This window comes from Canis lupus, chromosome 8 (assembly GCF_011100685.1).
Source record: "Canis lupus familiaris isolate Mischka breed German Shepherd chromosome 8, alternate assembly UU_Cfam_GSD_1.0, whole genome shotgun sequence".
Taxonomy (NCBI): Eukaryota; Metazoa; Chordata; class Mammalia; order Carnivora; family Canidae; genus Canis; species Canis lupus.
Genome location: NC_049229.1, coordinates 50,243,197 through 50,265,853, shown reverse-complemented (window position 1 = coordinate 50,265,853; position 22,657 = coordinate 50,243,197). Strand labels below are relative to the sequence as shown.

General features: G+C 46.2%; 1 protein-coding gene across 5 annotated transcripts; it reads right to left on the bottom strand.

Annotated features, from left to right (window-relative positions):
* Window positions 1–967: 967 nt before the first annotated feature.
* CIPC (CLOCK interacting pacemaker) lies at window positions 968–21,297 on the bottom strand. Of its 5 annotated transcripts, none has more exons than XM_038545385.1 (4): window positions 21,274–21,297; window positions 13,520–13,707; window positions 7,732–7,901; window positions 968–4,547 (listed from the first exon to the last, which is right to left on the bottom strand). In XM_038545385.1, the coding sequence occupies exons 2-4, from the start codon at window positions 13,653–13,655 to the stop codon at window positions 3,654–3,656; spliced, it is 1,200 nt and encodes a 399-aa protein (XP_038401313.1). In that variant the 5' UTR covers window positions 13,656–13,707; window positions 21,274–21,297; the 3' UTR covers window positions 968–3,653. The 5 variants fall into 5 exon arrangements, with proteins under 5 accessions (XP_038401313.1, XP_038401310.1, XP_038401311.1 ...); XM_038545382.1 differs by lacking the exon at window positions 21,274–21,297 and adding an exon at window positions 20,762–20,891; XM_038545383.1 differs by lacking the exon at window positions 21,274–21,297 and adding an exon at window positions 20,625–20,757.
* Window positions 21,298–22,657: the final 1,360 nt, after the last annotated feature.

The following is a 22,657-nucleotide window of genomic DNA, read 5'->3' as shown; positions in this document are numbered from 1 at the left end:
GGCTCCCCGCAGGGAGCCTGCTTCTCCCTCTGCCTATGTCTTTGCCTCTGTGTCTCTCATGAATAAAATCTTAAAAAAAAGAAAAAAAAAAAAAGCATGGGGTGGGGGGGAAGCCTAGAGCTGTACTTGCTAACGGCCTCCATGATAGAACTTCATTTAATGTTGCATGAATTTATCTCAGCAGACAACTGTTATTCCCAGACAACTGTGAAAGTGTCAGGTCAGAAGAAATCGTTGGATTGTATCCACCTCTCACCCCTCTCAACCTACCCAATAATAAACTTCCAAGATGCTGGGGAACACTGGACTCTTCGTTTGCCTTAAGATTGCCTGCACTTCAAGTTCACACCAGTTCAGTATCTAATCCCCACATTCTCAAGTGACCTGAGTACATCTGTTTGAAACTTAAACACACTTGAGTCTTGAACATGGATGTTGGGGTGCCAACACCCCACACAGTTGACAATCCATGTATAGGTTTGGACTCCCCAAAACCTTAATTCTAAAAGCCTACTGTCGACTGGAAGCCTCACCAGTAACATAAACAGTCAATGAACACCTATATGTTCTATGTATGATAGACTGTATCCTTACAATTATGTAAGCGGGACGAAAGGAAAAATTATGAAAACCATGAGGAAGTGACATGTGCGGCACTATACTGTCCTTATCAAAAGACTTCCATGGATAAGTGGATCCATTCAAACCCATGCTATTCAAGGGTCGATTGTACTTAGATTTTTTTTTTAACTTTAAAAGATTTTATTTATTTACTAATGAGAGATAGAGGCAGAGAAACAGGCAGAGGGAGAAGCAGACTCCTGGTGGGGAACCCAATTCAGAACTCGATCCCAGGACCTGAGGATCAGCCCCGGACGGCAGACGCTCAACCAGTGAGCCACCCAGATGCCCCCTTACTCTAGATTTCACTTAGTATTTTTAGCAGTTACAAAGCAAAAAGGCCAAATAGTTTTCATGTAAGTGACTTTTATTTTTCTCTGACATTTCACAGTCAATTTCTACAAAACTTCATACTTCCTCAAAAGAATTCACATTTGGTAAATAAATCTCTATCCTAAAGAATTCATAGCAGGAAAAACACTTCAATATATGCACAAGAGTTAACTTTTCTGTTGAAGGAATCATAGTAAAGTCAGACAATACTATAATCAATAAAAAGCCATGAGTGTAATAAATTACAAATGTTATTAAACTCCATTCCCATAACTAGTTCCATGAGCAGCTTTTTCTAGATGTGTCTCACCACTGCCAACCAGATCTGCCAAAAGTTCTCTTTAAGGGTTGGTCTAAACTAAGAATTGCTTCTCACTTTCAGAAAACAGTAGCTCTGCCACAGTATTTCATATCAGATCAAATCATGCTCGCTAAGACCATCACTACTTACAGCCTTGTGCAACCAATGGAGATCCTTCTGGTCTACTCCGAGGTTCCTCCATTTGCTGATCTGGCGTCTGGCCCCAAATGTCTGGGAGCTTCAGTGGACCTCTTCTTCCAAGAACTAGCTTCCCTTTTTGGCTTCATCTGCTTACAGCTCCACTAGGGAAAGAACACCCATGCTAACAGCCTAGAGAGACTTCCAGCACTAAGTCACACGATCAGAGAAGAGCCGGGGAGGTGCTGCTTCTCCCTGCCACTCAGCAGTGAGGATCAATGGTGGCTTTCATCATCTTTTACCATAACAGGAAGGGAAATGCAAACCTTAGTCTAGGAAGAAGAGTCCAAGAGGCTTATAGCTCCACAGAGGGTTTTTCCGATAGAATAAATTTGGTTCTCAGCAAGTATGTTCAGATTTTTGACACTCAGTAAGACTCATGACTGGCGCCCAGGCTGTTCTGAATGCACCTGTCTCTGCAGCTTTGCTGCCAAATACTTTCTGCCAAAAAGGAAGCTTCCTAGCATGGTGCACAGAGCGGAGCTGTCGTAGTACCACACAGATTCAGGGGAGGCACAGGGAGTGGGCCAAGAGAATATTCAAAGGAGCTGAGAGTCTGTTTAAAGACACATTTGCTGGGATTTTGAAACTCTTTCAGAAAGCAAATGGCAGGTAATAATTCTGCACTGATCAGGACACGGCAGAGATTTTACCAAGCTATTTCTAAATTGGTCATATCTAAATCATACATGTCTAATAACAAACTCTAGGCCATCTGAAGCCTTGAAATTTAAAAACTATGTTATAGTTCTAACTACCAGGTGAAGGTGAGCATTAGCTTCTGGCCTTGGTAAAATTTCAAGGACATTTTTCTTTGCAGAAAAGATGAAGCTGGTCATATAGAATTTCTTATTAAGGTAATTTGTATGGAGATTTTCAAGAGGATGAAATGTTTAAATGAGATTAAAAAAATCTGATATGGTACTACTCAGAAATCCCATTTACCTTTACCATGAAGCTGAAAGAATGGGAATCATCTGGGAATTCCATCACACTCTCCATTTCTAGATGAACTTCAGAGAACCAACACTACACCTCTGGCTTTGCTGCCGACATCCAACGCATGAAGGAAACACGAAGACTCTGCTCCACAAGTGCTCTGCGTCACTATGACATGTGACAAACAAAAATTTTGGATAGGAAAAGAAAATCAGTATGAAGAATGGTTTCCAATATTCTGGGGACTTCATAACCTCAGGATGGTTTTAATTCAAAATTTATCAAACTCAGTAATCGCTTCTTTCCTCTTTTACAAAAACAAAAGGGGGAAAAAAGGTGGCAGCAGAGAGTTAATTTACATTCTCAGAAACCATGAAGCTATCTTTTGAGATTTTCACACATAAAACAGGTTGCATTGTTTCAAAAAGGTGGGGGGGGGGGGGGGGGAACGACAACAGGAAGCATAAATTTCCAGAATCCTCCAGCTCCCAACCAAGAGATGCTGGCCATGTCTACTTTCTTCTAAGTCAAAAAAGCAATTCAGCAATTGTAATTCCAGATGGTACTGAATCCATTCCATACTTTAAAAATCTGAAGTATTTTGACTACCAGTTTAAGTGAAATCTGGCTTGTGATTTAAGTGTTAAGAGTTCAATGGTGCTACTCTCCTCTCGACTTTCCAGTTTAGGAAGACAAAGCATCACATGATTAAGCGCTTGTACCCTTGGCCCAACCTGTGCCTGAGGCATTTTGGGTTTTGCCCAGGTGGCACGATGCCTTGTGGGATGCAAGCACACCTCGTATTTTCCTCTGTGACTAAGACGTTCAAGGGAAGATCTACAAAGGGATGCTTATGTCACTATGTCACCTACTCCCTGGCTTGACAGGTATCACTCCGTGTGCTCCTCCCTGTCACTGTACCCTTGCTCACAGTGAGTGAGTGGGATGGTGGGAGGCGACAGCCAAAAGAGCCCCACACAACCATCTCTCCTGCTTTGCCCTGTGACCCATCAAAGTGCCTGCAGGCTAAGGAAAGGGGACTTGAGAGTGCTCCGAATCTGAGGTCCTCAGAGGAATGGAGACATATGTAAACTGTGCACAGACCACATGGTTAAGATTGCAGCCAGGTACTGGCTTGTGGCTTCCTAAGTGAACTGCCCAACACTTTAAGTGTAGAAGGAAAAGCTTTGGGAAACAGGAGTAAAAACAGCCAAAGAGTTAAAAAGAACCACTCAAGTAACAGGAAACTATGCCTTCTGGGTTACATGTCTGGGTGGTCAGAGAACGCTTCTAGGTCACCGCCGGTATGACCAGACCCTGATGTTAAGGATGCCTGTAGCTTGGCCCACGCCTGAGGAGCCCTGCTCTTGGTGGCCTCTATAAACAGCTGGGTCTGCTCCTTTAGCTGGTCTAGCTCCACCTGAGTTGCCTGGTTCTGACGAATCAACTCCTTGGTTTTCAGAGTGATCTCCAGCAGACCAGATTTGTGCAGGACCACCAGGGTATTCTGAAAGCGCCTATGCTTGCTCTGCCGCTGCTCGGCGAAAAGGTCGGGGCTGCGGCAGAGGTGCTCAGCAGCCCACAGGGGTGAGCTGTAGTTGGCTGCCAGTGGAGAGAGTGGGGAGCTGCTCTCTAAGCCGTGCAGAGTGCTGTCTGATGCACAGACAGGGCTAGCGGGGGATGCAAAGGTCAGGCTGGGGGCTTTAGCCACGTGGCTGCTGGACACCGGCTGAAGAGTCTGTGGACTTCCACCTGCCACCAGTGAGGGCACACCTTGCAGAGCGGAGTCCTCGGCAAGCTTGGCGCCGGGTGGTGCCGGCGCTGGGGGGCTGGGGGACACGGCACCAGGCTTGGTTGGCTCACTGGAAGACAGGCTCGGCCCAAGTCTCTCAGTACAGACTTTCTTCTGCATCCCACTTTCTCCTCTTTCTTCTGGGCTGAGGGAAAGGCCCCTTTTGCCTGGATGGGGGGCTATTTTCGTATAAGAATTTAGAATGGGCAAGTAGTTCCTGGAGTCTGATTTCTTCTCGCCAGTGTGACACGGGCTGACAGGAGACGGCACGGGTGGATGAAGGAACAGGAGCTGTGGCTGTGCTGAGATCACTTCGAAGGAGGGCTGGACAGTCCACGACTGGAGCTGGGATGAGCTGCTGCCCTGCAAATAAAGAAGAGCAGCACACTGCCATTACCTGCCAAGGGGAGAGGCACTTGAAGCCTCTGTCAGGTGCCCATCCCTCACATATGGGGTAGCCCTTCTCAAGAACATGACTGCAGAAGTGGCTTGAAAATCTGACAGAGTCCGGTATCAGCAGTTTGGGTTTTTTTTTTTTTTTTTTTTTTAAACCTTTCTCAGGAAAAGAAATTGTAGATAGGTGAAGTAATGACACAACTGAGTCAATGAAATATGGACAGTTACGATGTCCTGACCTGTTAAAATGTGCTCATCTCAAGACTATAAATGTGTCTTTACAACAAAGTCTGTCTTTATTTAGTTATATCTGTGACCTCTTTGGATTTTTTTTTTAAGATGTATTTATTTATTTATTTGACAGAGAGAGAATGCACAAGCAGAGGGAGCAGCAGGCAGAGGGAGAGGGAGAAGCAGACTCCTGGTGAGCAGGAAGCCCAATGCGGGGTTTGATCCTAAGACCCTGAGATCATGACCTGAGCTGAAGGCAGATGCTTAACTGACTGAGCCGCCCAAGTGTTCCTGAAAGGACTTTTGGTTAGAGAGTTACATATTGCTGGGGCCCCTGTTTTTGGGGTCAGTGACGCCCAGTAACCAGAAAGCCATTCAAGCTGACAGTGCTTACATGGTGCTTACTGCGGGCGGGCACTGTGTGTGAGATAGTTTATGTGGGCACTCTCATTTCATCTCCCTAACACCCATGTGGAATTATACCATTTCCTTTCATAAATAAAGATATTGAGGTTCAGAAAGTGGAAATAACTTGCATTAAGTCTCCAAGCTACTAAGTGGTGAAGCTAGGATTCGACCCTTGGTCTGAGCCTAAAACCATCCCAACCACTCGCTACACTGCTTTCATTATGTTACCCCTCAAATATACACTTTTTTCTAAAAGTATTGATTCAGATGGAAATCTAACAAAGAAGGGCATAGTTACTTATCCCTAATATTTAAAAGCCAGTCCAGTTAAAACCTAGACCCAAAAATATGCATGTAGATGACGCTAGGAAGGGAGAATCCAACAGAGGTTCTAATCTCCAGTGGGGTCATTTAAGAAAGCTATGGACTTGCTTCCCACATCTGCACACCATGCTGCATACACTTCAGCTTCTTGGACGCCTGGCTAGGAACTTTAGCCCAAATTCAACTACAGTTTATCTGTACAAAGGCTAGGATGACCCAGAGAGCTCATTCTGGAGCCCAGATGGTGTTCAAACACACCCGGGCATATGCATAAGCAAGCAGTGCCAGGCCCAGCAACCACACTTCCTTGTCAGAGATCCAAAATTAAGGGTCTTTTGAAGCAGAGATCAGCCTAGCCTACTCTGTCAGGAGTAAAACTTCAGTTTTCAGCAAAACTATCCCGTTAGTCACTTATGCCATAAGTGACAAGACTGACAAGGCAAACAGATCCAAAAACTCACTCACTGAGCTCCCAAGATGATTTCAGTGCACCGTTCTTCCCAATGCAGCTGTGTGCCCACTGCCCTCATTGATACTTAGCTTATTTGTTCTGATTATTAGGTTCGACAACATATTATATCTGAGAGAACACAGGTCAAGAATTTCGGCTTAGATAGGATCTCAGAATCATTTCACATAAAGCCTCCACATTAAAGATGAGCAAACTGAAGTTCATAGTCGGGTAATTATGTGCAAGATCACATAGTCCAGCAGCAGAGGGAATCAGACCCTCCAAAGAAAAACACCTAAAAGCAAGCAGCAATAATCAAGACATTACACAATAGGCAGGGATTTTTTTTTTTTAAAGCATACAATTATTTTCATTTTGGAACGTGCTGGATTCTAACATGTCTGAAAACACAAAACTCCTAGACTGCTCAGCTAGGTCAGCCTCCTCCCCCCCCCCCCCCGCCCCCCAGCTCCCAACAGAGCCTGGAGCCCGGCAGCCCTCCCAAAGGATCCTAAGGAATGCTGCTTTGCTGGAAAAGCCTCCTCACTGCTCAACCCTCAGCCCTCAGGAGCTGCCAGCCTCGCCTACAACAAAGAAGGCACATAAACAGACAACAGAAGAGAGCAAGAAGAGAGAAGGAGAGGAAGGCGGGGAGAAAAAGAAACCCCAGAAGCAAGGAGCAAACATGGGCGGGGGGAGGGGGGACCTGGACGATCTACTACGGGCTCCATCTCATGTCTTTATCTCCTCTCTTTGTTTCAATAAGGACAACTATGCTTCCAGCTGAAATGTGATCTGCCAAGTAAAAATCTTCAAGTTCTTTCCCCAAAGTCACTAGGTTGCCTTGTTGAAAATCAGTTTGTGTTCCTCTATAATAACAAGGTAAACAGTTCAGACCTTAGGGTTTCTTGTTAGGCTCTCGCCATGTTCTTCTTCTACCTAAGGTGGGAAGGTCAACAACACAAAGCCACATTTTCCAGCTTCACTAGCTGCAAGCAGCCTCATCAGTGGACCCATGCGAGAACTGATAGGCTTTAGAGCAAAGAAGGGTGAGGTTACATGTTCTTTAGGCAAGTTCACATGATTGAATTCTCTACTTCCACACAATGGGCTGAGCTTACATTTTCATTTCTATGTCTTCTTTTCTTTCATATCCAGACAATAATCATGTAATATGCATAGTTGTGTAATAAAGCCTGAAACAGGGTACTTTTCAATTCCAAAACAATGTCATATGGACTCTACTGGGATAACTGTACCTAAACCAAAGAGCTGCTTTCTCACTAATGACATGGCTTTGAGAGAACATGGAAGTTGTCTCTACTTCTCAAATTAATACATCCTGCATTTCTCAATTCAAGGGCAACTCAAGTTAAAAAGAGATTCTTTTATTTCTATCCTCAGTTCTGCCATATGTTGGAATGCAACATTAAAAGTTACGACATTCCTGCTCCTGACTAGAGAATTCTGAGGTCCCTTTGGATGAACCAGGAACACAGAAATAGAGGAGTCCTACTGTCTGGAAAATGGGAACATGGGTCATGATTATTGTAGTCCTTTTGAAAACACTGTCAGTAGCTGAAAGGAAACATCATCTCCCCCGGACAGAAGGAGGCATCAGTGTGGTTCCAGTGGTCTGCTTCTAAAATCTCTCCTTGACGGAGAGGGAGAGGCACTGTACAGGAAGCTCAGACACTTTAATGTGCAGACACATTAGGAGACAGTAGCCCTCCTCACCTGTTTGACCAGCACATTCTTCATTACAACCATCGGGGACAGTGCCGGGAAGGCCGTGCCTGCAGTCTTGGAGTTTTGCCTTGGCCTGTCTTCTCGGCTCCAGCCTAAGGCGCTCAGCATGTCCTCGGATTCCATCTGCTCTGCTGAGCTCAGACACTCTGAGCTCCCATCTGGTGGGCAGAAGAATGGTCAGTTCGCATAGGATCTAGGCTAGGGGCTCCTAAGCAGATCTTCTAAGGAGTTAACAGACTTCTCGGGATGGAATGGAATGGAACATTTGTGATAGGTGGTTTTTGTGAATTTTTCTGAATGGGTCTTTAGCTTTCATTGTATTCTCAACCAAATACACAATAACCCCTCCTACCCCAAAAAATTATGAAGCACTGCCCTAGGACAGCAGACTTCCTTTCTATCTCTATTACAGACAAAAACTTGCATCAGTTAGGTTTTTGTAAAAGTCATCATCACCAGTCTACAGAAGAAACAGATTGAAGGCTTCAAAGTTACATCATTACTTTCAAGAATCTGTCGCTGAAAGGGGAGGGGACTGTGTGTGTGCCGTGGGGCAGGATGAAGACCTGTAGAAGGGCTGGGCACCACAAGATAGCATAATAAAAACAAAACAAAACCAACCTGTAAACCTCAAAACATGCATCCATGATGAAATTTAAAGAGCTCCATCCTAAATTTGTTAATTGTACAATTCTGGGTAAGATCATCAAAGCTGAAATTTAAAATGTAGGGAACCCTGGGTGGCGCAGCGGTTTAGCGCCTGCCTTTGGCCCAGGGCGCGATCCTGGAGACCCGGGATCGAGTCCCACGTCGGGCTCCCGGTACATGGAGCCTGCTTCTCCCTCTGCCTATGTCTCTGCCTCTCTCTCTCTCTCTCTCTCTCTCTGTGACTATCATAAATAAATAAAAATTTTAAAAAATAAAAAATAAAAATAAAATAAAATAAAATGTGTCTCTATTACCCCCACCTCCACCCAATACCTCCAACAAAGGAGGTGCTGATATCCTAAATGCATGCTGAGCATGCCTCCTGGGGATCCTGCCCCATGAGAGATAGAAAGATAATCTCTGAGGTGAAGAAAATGAGATTTCCCGATGTGAAATCCATACAAAAAGGACTTAATTAGCTACCTGCCAGAGTAAACCAAGAGACTGCTCTAACCCTGCTAGAGAGGAGTCTGGGAATACACTAAATACTCATCAAGAAGCTCAGAGTAATTTGGCTTAGGCAGGATAGAAATGTGACCATAATTTAAATGAGTCTGTCAATACTTGCATTTAATCAGAATCTCTGGTGATGCTTTTCAGAATTTATAGATGTTGGGGGTCCTCCCTTCAGTCTACTGAACCGATTGTCTGGTGCCCAGGCAGGTGGATTTTCACAAAGCACAAGTATTCCAAATGTGCACCTCTGGTGAACAGAGCTAGAAACAAAGGACCTCAGAAGCAAAATGCATACCTAGTGCATGGATCTTGATTTCTAAATGCCATTCTGCCCAAAAAGAAAAACAGGGATCCTTGGAGAAACAGCTAGTCCAATGCAAGTCTTTGCCAGTGAAAAGTACATGATGAGCCTGAACTCTTATTGCCCCAGAAAGCAAGGAAGTGCTCAAACACAAATGGGGTCAAGTAGAAAAGTCACAGGAACTATCTAGAAGGAGCTCCCACTGGCCAAGTTTGGGACAGTCTGACTATCAAAAGAATTAATGATATAGCACTGACAAAGTGAATTACAAAAGAATTCCACAATTCCATAGTGGTACTCAATAAAGGAGAAGGAAAAAGGAGAAAGATGTAACATCAAGAGTGTAGTATTCTGGCAAAACGAAAATGCTTATCCTGATCTAATAATGGGGAAACTACCAGAAAAATTCAAAGAGTGAGACATTCTACAAAACAACATGCCTAATTCATTCAAAAATGTCACTGTCATTAAAACAGAAAACAGAAGGAAGAAGGGAAGGAAGAAAAGGCAAGGAAAGATGAGGGCATTGTTCTAGACCAAATCAGACTGAAAAAGACAACTGAATGAAACACACAATCCTCAGCTGGATCCTGGATCCAAACAAACTGACAAAAAAACAAACAGCTAATAAAAGACATTACTGAGACAGTGGGGAAAATCTGAATACGGACTGTGGCTAATTAATAACTATATTGATGTGAAAATTCTTGGTGACACTGATGTAATCATACAGAAAACATCATTCTTTTAGGAGATTCGTACTGACGTATATATGTTTATATATATATAAGAAATAGAAACAGGTGAAATAGAAATAGAAACCTCAGGGATCCCTGGGTGGCGCAGCGGTTTGGCGCCTGCCTTTGGCCCAGGGCGCGATCCTGGAGACCCGGGATCAAATCCCACATCGGGCTCCTGGTGCATGGAGCCTGCTTCTCCCTCTGCCTGTGTCTCTGCCTCTCTCTCTCTCTCTCTCTCTGTGACTATCATTAAAAAAAAAAAAAAAAAAAGAGAGAAAAAAGAAATAGAAACCTCAGAAACAGGTGTGTATGTGTATTGAGAGAGAAAGCAATATGGCAAAATGGTATCACTCAGTGAATCTGAAAGACACCCATGATATTCATTCCCTTTTGTATAGATTTGAAATTTTTCAAAATATAAAGTTGGGAAAATAATTCAAATGAGAAAAACCACCTTGGTTTTACAAATCCCATCACACTCCAAGGTAACAGGCACTGATGAACTCACTCGCTGGCACCTGGCCCAGGAGTGGCCAGAGGCATTCACTGGGGCCACTTTCTGGGGCATAATGATTATTTTTAATCCCACTTTATGTTTGAACAACACAATGCTTCTTAAAGAACTTCTACATAGAGAATAAGGCAACTATCAGAAAAACTATCCAGACTTTGGGACATACTACAAAACAAGTGGCCTGGCAAGGCTGAGGTTGTTGGAAGGAATACCGAAATGTCGACAGACTGGAAATAATCGGTTACAGATAATGTTTAGTTTCTTCTTTGCATGTTCCTAAATTCCTAAGCTTCTACAATGAGCATACAATTACCTTCATGATATGAAAAACATGAAAAACATGATAATAAGAGAAAAAAGGAGAGACATTAGGCCTACAATGGTTCCCAAACTAGTCTGATCACAGAAATCTCCAGAGACACTTGTAAAAAGCGAAACCTGCCTTTCAAGCCCTCCCCCAGACCTTTGCCATCACAACCTCTCAGAGAGGAGTCTGGTGATCACTATTTTTTTTTTTCATTCTCCCTCAGAGAATGAACCCTGCCCACACCTTGATCTCAGACTTATAGCCTCCAGAACTGTGAGATGATAAATTTGCTGTTTGAGCCACCCAGTTTGTGATACTGCTATGGCAGTCCTAACAAACTCATACACCACCCTAACCAATAAAAGTCTGGCTAGAATAACCATGGCAATATTCTTACCACTCAGATAACAGGAACTACATGTGTATCCATGTGCCTACCCAAACTTCTGCCATAATCTTGGCCCAGTCCCTGATGAGTTTGTGCCAAAGGTCAGTATATACGGAATGTCAAAGCAAGGGAATCTTGTGGTTGCCCTATAGAACACCAAAAGGTGTGATAGTCATACCAAATGTAGGTTTATTTTAGTCCTCACACAGAATATTTTCACTCCAGTGCAGCAACTGTGAGCATCTCAGCCAAAGTGTATTCGCCATCATTGAGTACTTCCGATCAATTATTGAGTGAATAAATGAATAAATGAGGTGGATTTGGCTGACATTAACCTAAACAATTTCATCAGAGCTTTCCACTAAGAACTGGGTTATCGTGTACCAGTTCCAGAAAGGTAGGGGCCTCTGGAATCACACATCCCTGGGTTCAAATCCCAGCTCTATTGGCCAGTTGCATGAACTTGGAAATCATTTAATCTTTCTTTTTTAAAAACATTTTTTAAAGTTATTTATTTATTTATTTATTTATTTATTTATTTATTTATGAGAGAGAGAGAGAGAGAGAGAGTGTGTGTGTGTGTTCGCGCGTGTGAGTGAGGAGGGAAAAGAGCAGAGGAAGGGGGACAAGCAGACCCTGAGGCAGGGCTTGACTCCAGGCTCCATCCCATGACCCTGAGATCATGACCTGAGCCGAAATCAAGAGCTGGAGGCTTACCCAACTGAGCCACCCAGGCGCTCCAGAAATTATGTAATCATTCTGTGCCTCAATTTCCTCATCTCTAAAATGGGGAACATAATAGTACTTTCTTACAGGATAGTTGTTATGATTAATTTTATGTGAACTATGTAGCTTGAAGTGCTGCAGTTGGTTCTTACCAGCTCACAAGGACTGATAGTGTACACATCTTTTCTAATTCCCCAAATCTTCCCATCCCCATATTTGGTCACATTGTAGCCTGAAATTAATTGGTCCTGGTGAAAGTATATGCACCATGGAAACTGGCAAACATTATCTACCAGGAGCTGGCTTCCCAGCCAGCCATTGGTTATGCAGAATTTATATGGTAAATTCTATACAAATGTCCACATCATTATTATTACTCAGTGGGTCCTCCAACTCCCTTGTGAGTTTGCGAAGGCATTCTGCTAATTAAATGATAACACTGATGATATTCCTTTGGCAATTGATGACCTCAGGGGAATCAGTACATACCTGGGTGGTGGTGATCGTTATTTTTAACAAGAACCTCAGATGAGCCTTATGATGAGTCAAGCTTGGGAAACAATGCTGAGAGAGAAGAAAAACCCAAAGGGCTAATAAATTGGCCCTCCTTCCCTGGACTGTCCTTATTCTAATCCTTCGATTTGCTGGTGCTCTGTTTCTCTCTGAGCAACAATCTATTTATAATTTGGCTTCCCATGCAGGATGCCTACAGGGAGAACACACACCAATCTAGGGATAAGAGAACTCTAATTTTCCTAACAGCTGCATTTCTCACTATAAATTAATAAATCAACAAGATGGATTGATTAGTCTCTGTGAAGCTGGATAACATAAATCTTCCTCTAGGAGGGGGCTCCACTCTCAGGATGCTGACCCAGCCAGAATTCCCTGCCATCATCTCTCTGCATCCTCTCAGCCAAAGACATTGACACTAGAGCCATCTCTAAGCCATTACCCTCAAACCTGGAAATAAAAGTGCCCAGGACAGTGAAAATTGAAAGATTCACTGTGTAGGCAGCTAGCCCTTTCAGATAAGGTCTAAAACAAACTAGCAAGGGAAACTGAAAACTGTTCTACTTTCTTGTCTCTAATAGATTTTCAAGTTTGGAACCGCACTAGGGGTCCCACAGTCCAAATACAAAATGCACAGATATGCAGGGATGTGTTGTGGAGGGAAATGTTTTTAAACATTAAAATTACTTTTTTTTTTTTTTTTAGCAAAAAACAGTTATCTTAAATCATATGCTACTTTGTTTCATTTGCTACAGGGTGACAGTATGCAGTAGTACTTTTTTTTCCAGCCATGTAGCTATTCCTATGAAAAAGGAGCTAAGACAATAGGATTACCAGTACTTAAAGATTTTTTTTCCAGTAACAACTTGCAACAGTTGGAAACAGAAGATTGAAAGTTGAGAGAGTCTGAGTTGAAAAGAGATGTCAGATCAATTCCTTCAGAACCAACCCCAGGTGACTGATGGGAAGCCCACCATATGGCACCAGAATTACCATTTTAAGAGATCAGATATTTATCCTGTACATGAGAGCTTCCCACGTTTATCACACAAATGAATTTTAGGGAGGACGTTTTTCAGGCAAATCATTCATTGCAACATGGAAGGAATAAGGTGTTTTTAACCTGAAAATCCGGAGTCCTTGTCTGATTCGGCGGCTGCCATGCCGAGCTGACGAGCCACCTTCTTCATCTCTGTGCCTTTGCCCAGTTTGGCTGAGAGTCTTCGGGGGCTCTCTCTGGATGGGTTTTTCCTCTCCATCTTTTACGGGGCTGGAAGTGGATGCATCAGGCCTCCTTTCCTCTGGATTGCCCTGGGAACAACAACAATTACGTAAGAAGACAGTGCCTGGAGAGCTGACACAGGTGATCCAGGCGGTGAAGAGGGTGAGGGCAGAGAACACTGGCCTCGCCCACTTCCTCGTATTTTCTCAGAGGCCTCGGCTTACATGAGCTTCCACTTTGCTACACAGCAGAATGGTTTCTACCCAAAAGGAGGTTCACTGTCCTCTCCTGCCCTCAAATTCCATTACAAATTCAGGGCATACAAACCACACTCAGTGGAAGCTTTGTAAAGTGCTAACAAAGGCACACTTGATTAGGCTTTTTGGAAGGGGTAACTCACCCCATGCCCCAAGGCAGGGAGGAGTGGTGATGCCCATCTCCGACGAGGCTTGCCTTCCCAGTATGCACTGGCAGACTCTGGACTTAGTGCCAACTCCCACAGTATAGTTGCTCAAATTAACCTTTCACTTCTTTAGATGAAGTACTGAACAAAGTAAACACAACTCATATATGCATGTTCCATTTTGGCTTAAAAAGAACTTTCCTGCATAAATAAGATCGTGTATAATAGTGCTTTGATTCTATACAAGTCCACACACAATATTACTCTGTTAATGTCCTCCTCGGTTGCTATTCCATTTTACAGAGGAGGAAGTTGAGGCTCATATAAGTGACAGCCATTTAGAAATATTTATCAAGGGGCACCTGGGTGACCCAGTCAATTAAGCGTCTGTCCTCGGCTCAGGTCATGATTCTGGCTGGAGTCCCGGGATCAAGCCCTACATTGAGCCTCCCATCAGGCTCCCTGCTCAGCAGGGAGTTTGCTTCTCCCTCTCTCTCTGCCCCTTCTCCTCCTTCCCCACTCATGTGTGCTCTCTCTCTTACTCCTCTCTCAAATAAATACTCTTAAAAAAAAAAGAGAAATATTTATCAACTGCCCACTCTGAAGCAGGCATTGTGCTATTGTGCTGTGCCAATACAAAATGCACAGAAGAGACATGGTCACTACCTTGCTGGAGCTTTGATCTAGAGAACCAGAAAGACATTAATCCAGTAATCACACAATTACTTAATCACTATTTTTGATAATAGCTATGAAGGGAAGGGGCTAACAGTCGGAGATGGTGAGGGAGGGCTGAGCAAGGGAAGGCTTTCCTGAGGAAATGCCATGTAGCTGGATCGGAAGTTAGCCTGGGGGGGATGGGTGGGACGTGGCCACATAAAGGCCCTAAAGGAACAAGAGTTTGAAACATTCAAAGAGTTGGGAGACCAGGGAGTCCAGAGCACAGTGCAGGGGGGGAGGGGGGTAGAAGGCCATGCACTTGTGCCTAGAGAGATTGATGGGGGCCAAACAGGCAGTGCCTCATAACCCATGATCGGTCAGCATTTTATTTTATTTTTAAAGATTTTATTTATTCATGAGAGACACAGAGAGAAGGGCAGAGACACAGGCAGAAGGAGAAGCAGGCTCCATGCAGAGAGCCCGATGTGGGATTCGATCCTGGGTCTCCAGGATCACACCCTGGGCCGAAGGCGGCACTAACCCTCTTAGCCACCGGGGTTGCCCTCGATCAGCATTTTAAAAGCATTTTGGATGCTGGACTGAAAGTAAAGTGAAGGGAGGTAAGAGAGGCACTGAGATCACTCAGATACTACCACAGTAGCCAGGGTGAATTAAAGTTGTAGCAGTGGAGATGGAGAGAAGCGAACAGACTGGAGATCTATTCAGAAAGAAGACTTGATGGGAATTGGTCATTGCATGTTGGGAGGTAGATGGTGGTACCATTTCCTAAGCTAGGCAGCCCAAGAATTGCACAGAGGGACTGGGTGGGGTGGCTAGGCTGGTCCAGTCTTGGCCATGTAGAGAGAAGTGGCCGTGGGTCATCTGAGTGGAGACGCTAGGGAGACTGTCACATGTACAAGTGGGGAGCCCAGAGAAGTTAAAGAAGCCTAGACTTGCCCCAGTGACACACCTTGTCCATAGCAGATCCAGAATTTGGCTAGCAGTGAAAAGAATGAGACAAATGAACCCTTCAAAGGGCTGGCAGAGGCTGAGAACATTCTACATATTTTAACAAGGACATCTGAATCCTGTGGAATGGCAGTGGTTAGGATGGCATAAGACCACAAAGGCCATTGCAGGGATAAAGAGGACAGGAAAAATGGCAAGGGCAATGAAAACTGGGTAGAATTCATATGTTGAAATCCTAACCCCTAGAGAGGATGGCATTAGGAGGTGGGGCCTTTGGGAGGTGCTTGAATCATGATGGTGGAGCCCTTGTGAATTCGATTAGTGCACTATAAACCAGACTCCAGAGAGATCCCTTGCCTCTTCCACCACAGGACTGTGAACATTCTGGGACCCAGAAGACGACTGTGCTCATCCCCTGATCTTGGACTTCCAGCCTCCAGAACTGTGAGAAATACATTTTTGTTGTTTATAAGCTACGCAGTCTGTGCTGTTTTGTTACAGCACCATGAATGCACAAAGATATTAGATATAAACAATGCTTGGTGATGTTTTAATTCACAGTCCACTTGCGGCTCCATCCATTCATCTTTCTGAGTGGAGCGAAACACGAGCTCCCTGCCAAAGGGCACTGTATCTGGAATACCCTGAAATGCCACGTCTGAACATTTCCCTAGCAGAGGATCTAGTGAAGAACATCAACTACTCCAGAAGCAGAGGAGCAATTTAAGATAAAATTAAAGACAAGGATGTTTACGAGCAATCATTTTGCTCCTACTTTTCATACAGTAGAAGTGGACTAAAGGGAAATCTTCTTTTCTTTTTTTTTTTTTTTAAGATTTTATTTATTCATGAAAGACACAGAGAGAGGCAGAGACACAGGCAGAGGGAGAAGCAGGCTCCATGCAGGGAGCCTGATGTGGGACTCAATCCCAGGACCCCGGAATCATGATCTGAGATCACGCCCTGAGACGAAGGCAAACGCTCAACTGCTGGACCACCCAGGTGTCCCTAAAGGGAACTCATCTGAATGAGACTGAATTTTAAACACAACTCCAGGGGCACCAGGGTGGCTCAGTCAGTTAAGCATCTGCCTTCGTCTCAGTTCACAACCTCAGGGTCCCCGGATTGAGCCCTACCTCGGGCTCCCTGCTGAGTGGGGAGCCTGCTTCTCCCTCTCCCTCTGCTTGTTACTTCTCCTGCTTGTGTGTTCGCTCTGTCAAATAAATAAAATCTTAAAAAAAAAACAAAACACAACTCCAAGTAAAAACTATTTGGACCATAACTTATTCAAGGGGACTGGCTTCCCCGCTTCAGTCAGTCAAACCACTCTTACACAGGTCACAAGTTAAGTACCATGTGCACAAGATACACAATGGCACTGTGCAATCTTGCATAGCACAATAGAAAAGTGATATCTCTAGTGGGTAGCTATGATGTTTGACAGCATGAATAATCCAGTTGAAAAGGTAGACCTGGGAGGCCCAGTGGTTGAGCATCTGCCTTTGGCTCAGGTCATGATCTTGGGTCCTGGGATTGAGTCCCGTACTGGGCTCCCCGCGGGGAGCCTACTTCTCCCTCTGCCTGTGTCTGTGCCTCTCTCTGTGTCTTTCGTGAATAAATAAAATCTTAAAAAAAAAAAAAAAAAAAAGTAGACCGAAATGTAGAACTGCATCTCTAATTTAATCAGGATCCTTTTGTATGGAACCCAACAAATGTGCATAGTTTCATTTTTCTGAAGTAATACCATGGAAAGTAAACCCGAAGCTTCTTCAAAATGGAAGGAGATGTAGCTTGTAGATGGGCAATGAGACTTATTCAAGTCTGACCCTGCTGTTGATTTTGATCAGGAAGGGTAGCTCATGTTAGTTGCAACTAATTGAGCACTTGGCAGAGTTCCACATTACCTTACTAGAGATGAATTATTTTACAGGTATTTTCGATAAAGCACCCCAGTTTGGTCTATAATCCTTTTGAAAAGACAACGAAAAAGGTCTTGCTACTGTTACTGTTACTGTTAGTGTGGTCAACGGAACTACAGAAGATATGTAGGAATTTTCTGGCTCATTGAGAATGTGCAGGACAATACTAATTGTGGAATCAAAACACAAACATTGGCCAATAGGTTAAAAGGAGAACAGATGCAAAAATGTTAAGCCCCAGAAAATTGGTGGCAGCTGGAAATAAAGAATGCATAATCCACTTTAGAACAGCACACAGGGGAGGCTGGGTGGTTCAGTCGTTTAAAAATCTGCCTTTGGCTCAGGTCATGATCCAGGGGTCCTGGGATCGAGTCCCACGTTGGGCTCCCTGCTCAGCAGGGAATCTGCTTCTTCCTCTCCATCTGCTCACGCTCTCGCTCTCTCTCTCAAATAAATAAAATCTTAAAAAAAAAAAAAAAGGCAAACTACTTTGGATGTGAAAGTGACTAAAAACATGGAAGCCTCTGTCCTAAGTAGAGTTCTTTTTAAGCCTTGGGAAGGTTTCCATGGGATGGGTAATGAAGGGCTACATCATCCCACCTTGACCTGTCCTCTCTGAGAGGAGAGGCACTGCCTTCCTGGGTGTGGCATTGGGGACGTCAATGAGCCAGTGAACAACAGATCCACTCATGCACAGCGCCACGTGAGGCCCATGACATGAGACAAGCACGCAGCGGGGGAACTTACTACCACCGCTCTCAAATCCAAGGCCCGTGCAACCAGCAGTCTGAAAACCTTAAGATTTTTTTTCCTCTTCAATATTATTTTACATTGAACTTAGATGCTCATAAGCTGACTAGCAGTTGGGAATGGGTTACTGAGCTCTCACCCACCATGCCATCTCCTGCTTCCTGGCACAGACTGGAAACCACTAACGCACCCTGCTTTACAAACATCTGAGGTCCTCACATGTCTGACTTTCCATTGAAAGGACTCCAGCTTAAGTACCCTTAGACTGTCAGAATCGACCCTAAAGGGGCCTCTTCTAAATGCAACCGTAACACATTGTCCAAAATGTTCCCAGAGGGAAGAGTACACATGAAACTCATAATAGAAAGTGAATTGAGGGTGACCTGGGTGGCTCAGCGGTTTAGCACCACCTTCGGTCCAGGGCCTGACCCTGGAGACCCAGGATCGAGTCCCACGTCGGGCTCCCTGCATGGAGCCTGCTTCTCCCTCTGCCTGTGTCTCTCACGAATAAATAAATAAAATCTTAAAAAAAAAAAAAAGTGAATCGATAAATACAGAAGTTTATATAAATAAGTATAACATAAAATTCTAACAAGTGCTCCATAGCACTTGGATCTTCTATTTTTACACTCCTTACATTAGGGTCTAGTTATTTGTCTCCTCAACCTCAAGAGTTCTCTTTTTTTTTTTTTCCATCTTTGCAACCTCAACCCTGCACAATTAATATGTGAGGTCCTCAACAGAATAATACATTCCAACAAATCTTCTGTCCTGCTGAGTCTCGCTGACAGCAGAGCAGCTTAGCTGTCACCGAAATACCTGAACAGCTTGAAGGTCAAGACTGCATTTCCAAACACCATGATCACCTCAAGATCTAACTTCCAGGTCTGGTCTCCTGTGAGAAACAGGTATCTCATCTACCCCTTATTCTAAGGTGAAACCTCAGGGGTAAATCCACCAACTGAATTAAAGGTTGTCTAATCCACAATCTTTATGGAGATTTAGGCTTCTGATAAAAGGGAGACCCAAGGTTTACAAGGAAAGGATCTGAAATGCTGCTCTCAGATCTTTCCTTTTATAGACACTTGGCAACTTTCCCAAGAGCTCAAGTTCCCTTTAAAATGCATCACGTGGATAACATGCGTGCATGGACAGAGGTGTGAGGTGAAAGCCCAAGCAGAGGCTTAATTACAAAAAAAGCACAAGGCCATAAAAATTAAGACCTTACCACCCAGAAAATCATGAGTAATCCCAGCTAGAATTATAAATACATTACTGGCTTTTCCCTGAAGTTATTTTCTCCTGGTGTCCATGTGGGAGATACCACTCGGGGGAAATGTCTGTGTGTGTTAACAGAGGGAGGACCCCGTCCCCCAACCTAAATCTCAAATATTCATCCTCCCCTTTCACATCCACTTCCATTCTCCAACTTGGCTGCAAATTTATGTCAAAGATCCCAAACCCCGATTCCACACGATGTCCTGTTTGGAGGACCAGATATGGCTCCCTCCATTCTCCTCTTTCAAAGAGGAGATAAGATCAGAGAAATTCTCCAAATCCCCAGCTTCCCAGAAGGGTTCACAGTAACAGTGCCCACCTCCCCGTTCGCACCAGCCCACGCTGCATCTGTGCCAGACAGTAGGAGCACCCTCCAGGCATCCACCAGCCTGCCAGCTCAGCAGGGCAGAACTGGGCAGACCCTAGGACTGTGCTGTGACTGGCATACCACCAGACTCCCGGGGCAAACGCCCAGGCAATGTGCACTGCCAGGGCTTGGGCAATAACAGGGAGCCCGGCTGCGGCCTGTGCCCTGAGCCCGGCTCAGAACTACCCGAACCTCCCCCCACTAAGCACTAACTCCTCACTTGGCGCTGCGCACCTTCTCCCCCCACCTCCCCACGCGCTGGCACCATACCTGGCAAGCTGGCCACCCGGGAGACACAGCCAGCCAAGTGGGTGACAGCAGGTCTCTGCAAAAGGCAGCACCCCTGCGTCCCGGGCCGAGGAAGGGGCCCTACGTGCACCCCCACCCTGGAGGCGCGGGGCCCTCCCCGCGCTGCCAGCCCCGCGCCCGCTCACCTGCCCGTTCCCCGCGCCTCTGCTCGGAGCCCCTGGAGGCCTGCGGGCTCGCCGCCGCCCGCGCCCAGCAGACCCAGCCCAGGGCCCCGCCGCCCCGGCCGCGTACCCCACTCGCTCGGCACGCTCGGCCCCCGGGCCCCGCCGCCTCCTCGCCCACGCAGCCGCGCCCCTCGCAGCCACCGCAACCGACTAAAAGGGGGACAGACGCACCGCCCCCTGCTCCCACCTTTCGGCCCTCCGTCCCCCCAGAGTCTGGCCCTCTCTTTTGCCCACGCCGCTTCCCTCCTCTCCGCTACTCCTGCGCCTTGGCCCACGCTCCCGGCGCGGACCCTCTACCCCGGGGCCCAGCCCTCCCACTCTCACCTAGGGCCGAGGTCGCCTCTCCACGACCGGCCCCGCGGGTCAGGCGGCGCATGCGCGAGCCCGGCCCCGCGGCTCCATGACAACCCCGCCGGCGCCGGGTCTCGAGCTACTCCCCACCCCCACCCCCACCCGCGCGCCTCCCGCCCATTTCTCCTCCCTCCGCCTCCGCGGCGGCGCTCTCCGGCCACGTGACTCGGCTCGGAGGACCCGGCACCATGGAGACCGCCGACGGTTCTCCTAGAAGGGCCCCGCCCCCCACCGGAAGGCGAGGCGGGACGCCTCTCAGGGAGGCGCGGGCGTCCCTAAGAGGCCTACACTCTCTCCGCGGGAGGCGGGCGTCTCTATGGTTGGTTCCGCGGGTTCGCCGCCATTTTGTACAGGGTTAGGGTCAGGGTCAGGGTTAGGGTTAGAGACCCCTCCCCACCCCGCCCCCTCCCCCAGCGCAGAGCCGGGCGGGCACGGCTCCGAGGCGGGGTTTGGAGGAGCCACGGGGGGCCGGGCGTGGAGCGGACCCGAGCGGACGGAGGTGGCCGAGGGAGTGGCTCCCGGTCTGTACGCAGGGACCCCCGCGGGCCGGCGGTGCGGACGGGCCTGCCGGCGGGCACGTGGGACGGTGGGCGGCGCGGCTGGGCTGGGCGGGCGGGCGTTCCCAGCCACCTGGAGACGGTGGTGCACGAGGCAGGGGCGCGGTCGGTGCTTCTGTCGGTGGCTCCGCGTCGTTGGACGCACGCTTGCTTGCTTTGCCCCCTGCGACCGCGCGAGCTGGCGGGCTGTAAGTGGGTACGGGTCACAGCGAGCACGCGTGTACAGAAGCTCAAGGAAAAGGGGCCGGGATCACCTCTCCTGCATCCGAGCAGGGAGGGCTCCTCATTAGGAGACGGTCCTTCTAAGGTGCATGCACAGGGACCGACAGGTGGAGGCGACTTCTAGAGCTGCCCTATCTAGTCGCCGCTTAATCACTAGCGATGGTTTATTTTTTAAAGATTTTATTTAGGGCAGCCCGGGTGGCTCAGCGGTTTAGCGCCCGCCTTCGGCCCAGGGCCTGATCCTGGAGACCCGGGATCGAGCCCCGCGTCGGGCTCCCCGCGTGGAGCCTGCTTCTCCCTCTGCCTGCGTCTCTGCCTCTTTGTGTGTCTCTCATGAATAAATGAATGAAATCTTTTATAAAAAATTACAAAATTTCAGAGATGACTGGGTAGCTGAGTCGGTTAAGCCTCTGCCTTCAGTTTAGGCCGTGATCCCAGGGTCATGAGACTGGAGTCCAGCCCCTGACCCCTGCTAAGCAGGAAACCTGCTTCTCCCTCTCTTTTAGCCAATCCCAACCCACCCCCACCCCCACCCCCGTGCTTGCTCAGGCTCTAGCTCTCAAAAAAAAAAATATATATATATATATAATATATATTATAAAAATATATATTATATATTATAACGTATATATTTTTATATTATAAAAATATATAATATATATGTTTATATTATATATATATATATTTAAAAGAAATCTAAAATTTCCAGCGCCTCATTTGCACCAGCCTCATTTCAAACCCTCCATGGCCACGTGTAGCTAAACGGCTACCTTATTGGGCCTCGCAGATGATAGCAGCACATTGCCAGTATCACAGAGTTGTATTCCACCACCGGATCGGGATCACGGGTCGGGGAGGAAATCGCCCCGTGTTGGTAATCCGAGCCTTTTTAAGCGCTGCTAGGTCATGGTTAATCACGTTAGTCCTCTAGACACAGATAATGCTAATGCATTACTCCACATCAATGTTTTTATTAGCCTAAGCCCCACCAACAAATAATAATTGAATGCCTACAGCGTGTAAGGCTTTTGTTGAGGGGATGGAGGGAGTGAAAACAATAGTTAACAATTATCAAGTAATTAAGATCCAG

Coding starts and splice junctions, on each gene's coding strand:
- CIPC (XM_038545385.1), bottom strand. CDS start 13,655: ATGGAGAGGAAAAACCCATCCAGAGAGAGCCCCCGAAGACTCTCAGCC. Junction 7,902..13,519: donor CAAGGACTCCGGATTTTCAG/GTTAAAAACACC, acceptor TCTGCCCACCAG/ATGGGAGCTCAGAGTGTCTG. Junction 4,548..7,731: donor AGAATGTGCTGGTCAAACAG/GTGAGGAGGGCT, acceptor CTTTATTTGCAG/GGCAGCAGCTCATCCCAGCT.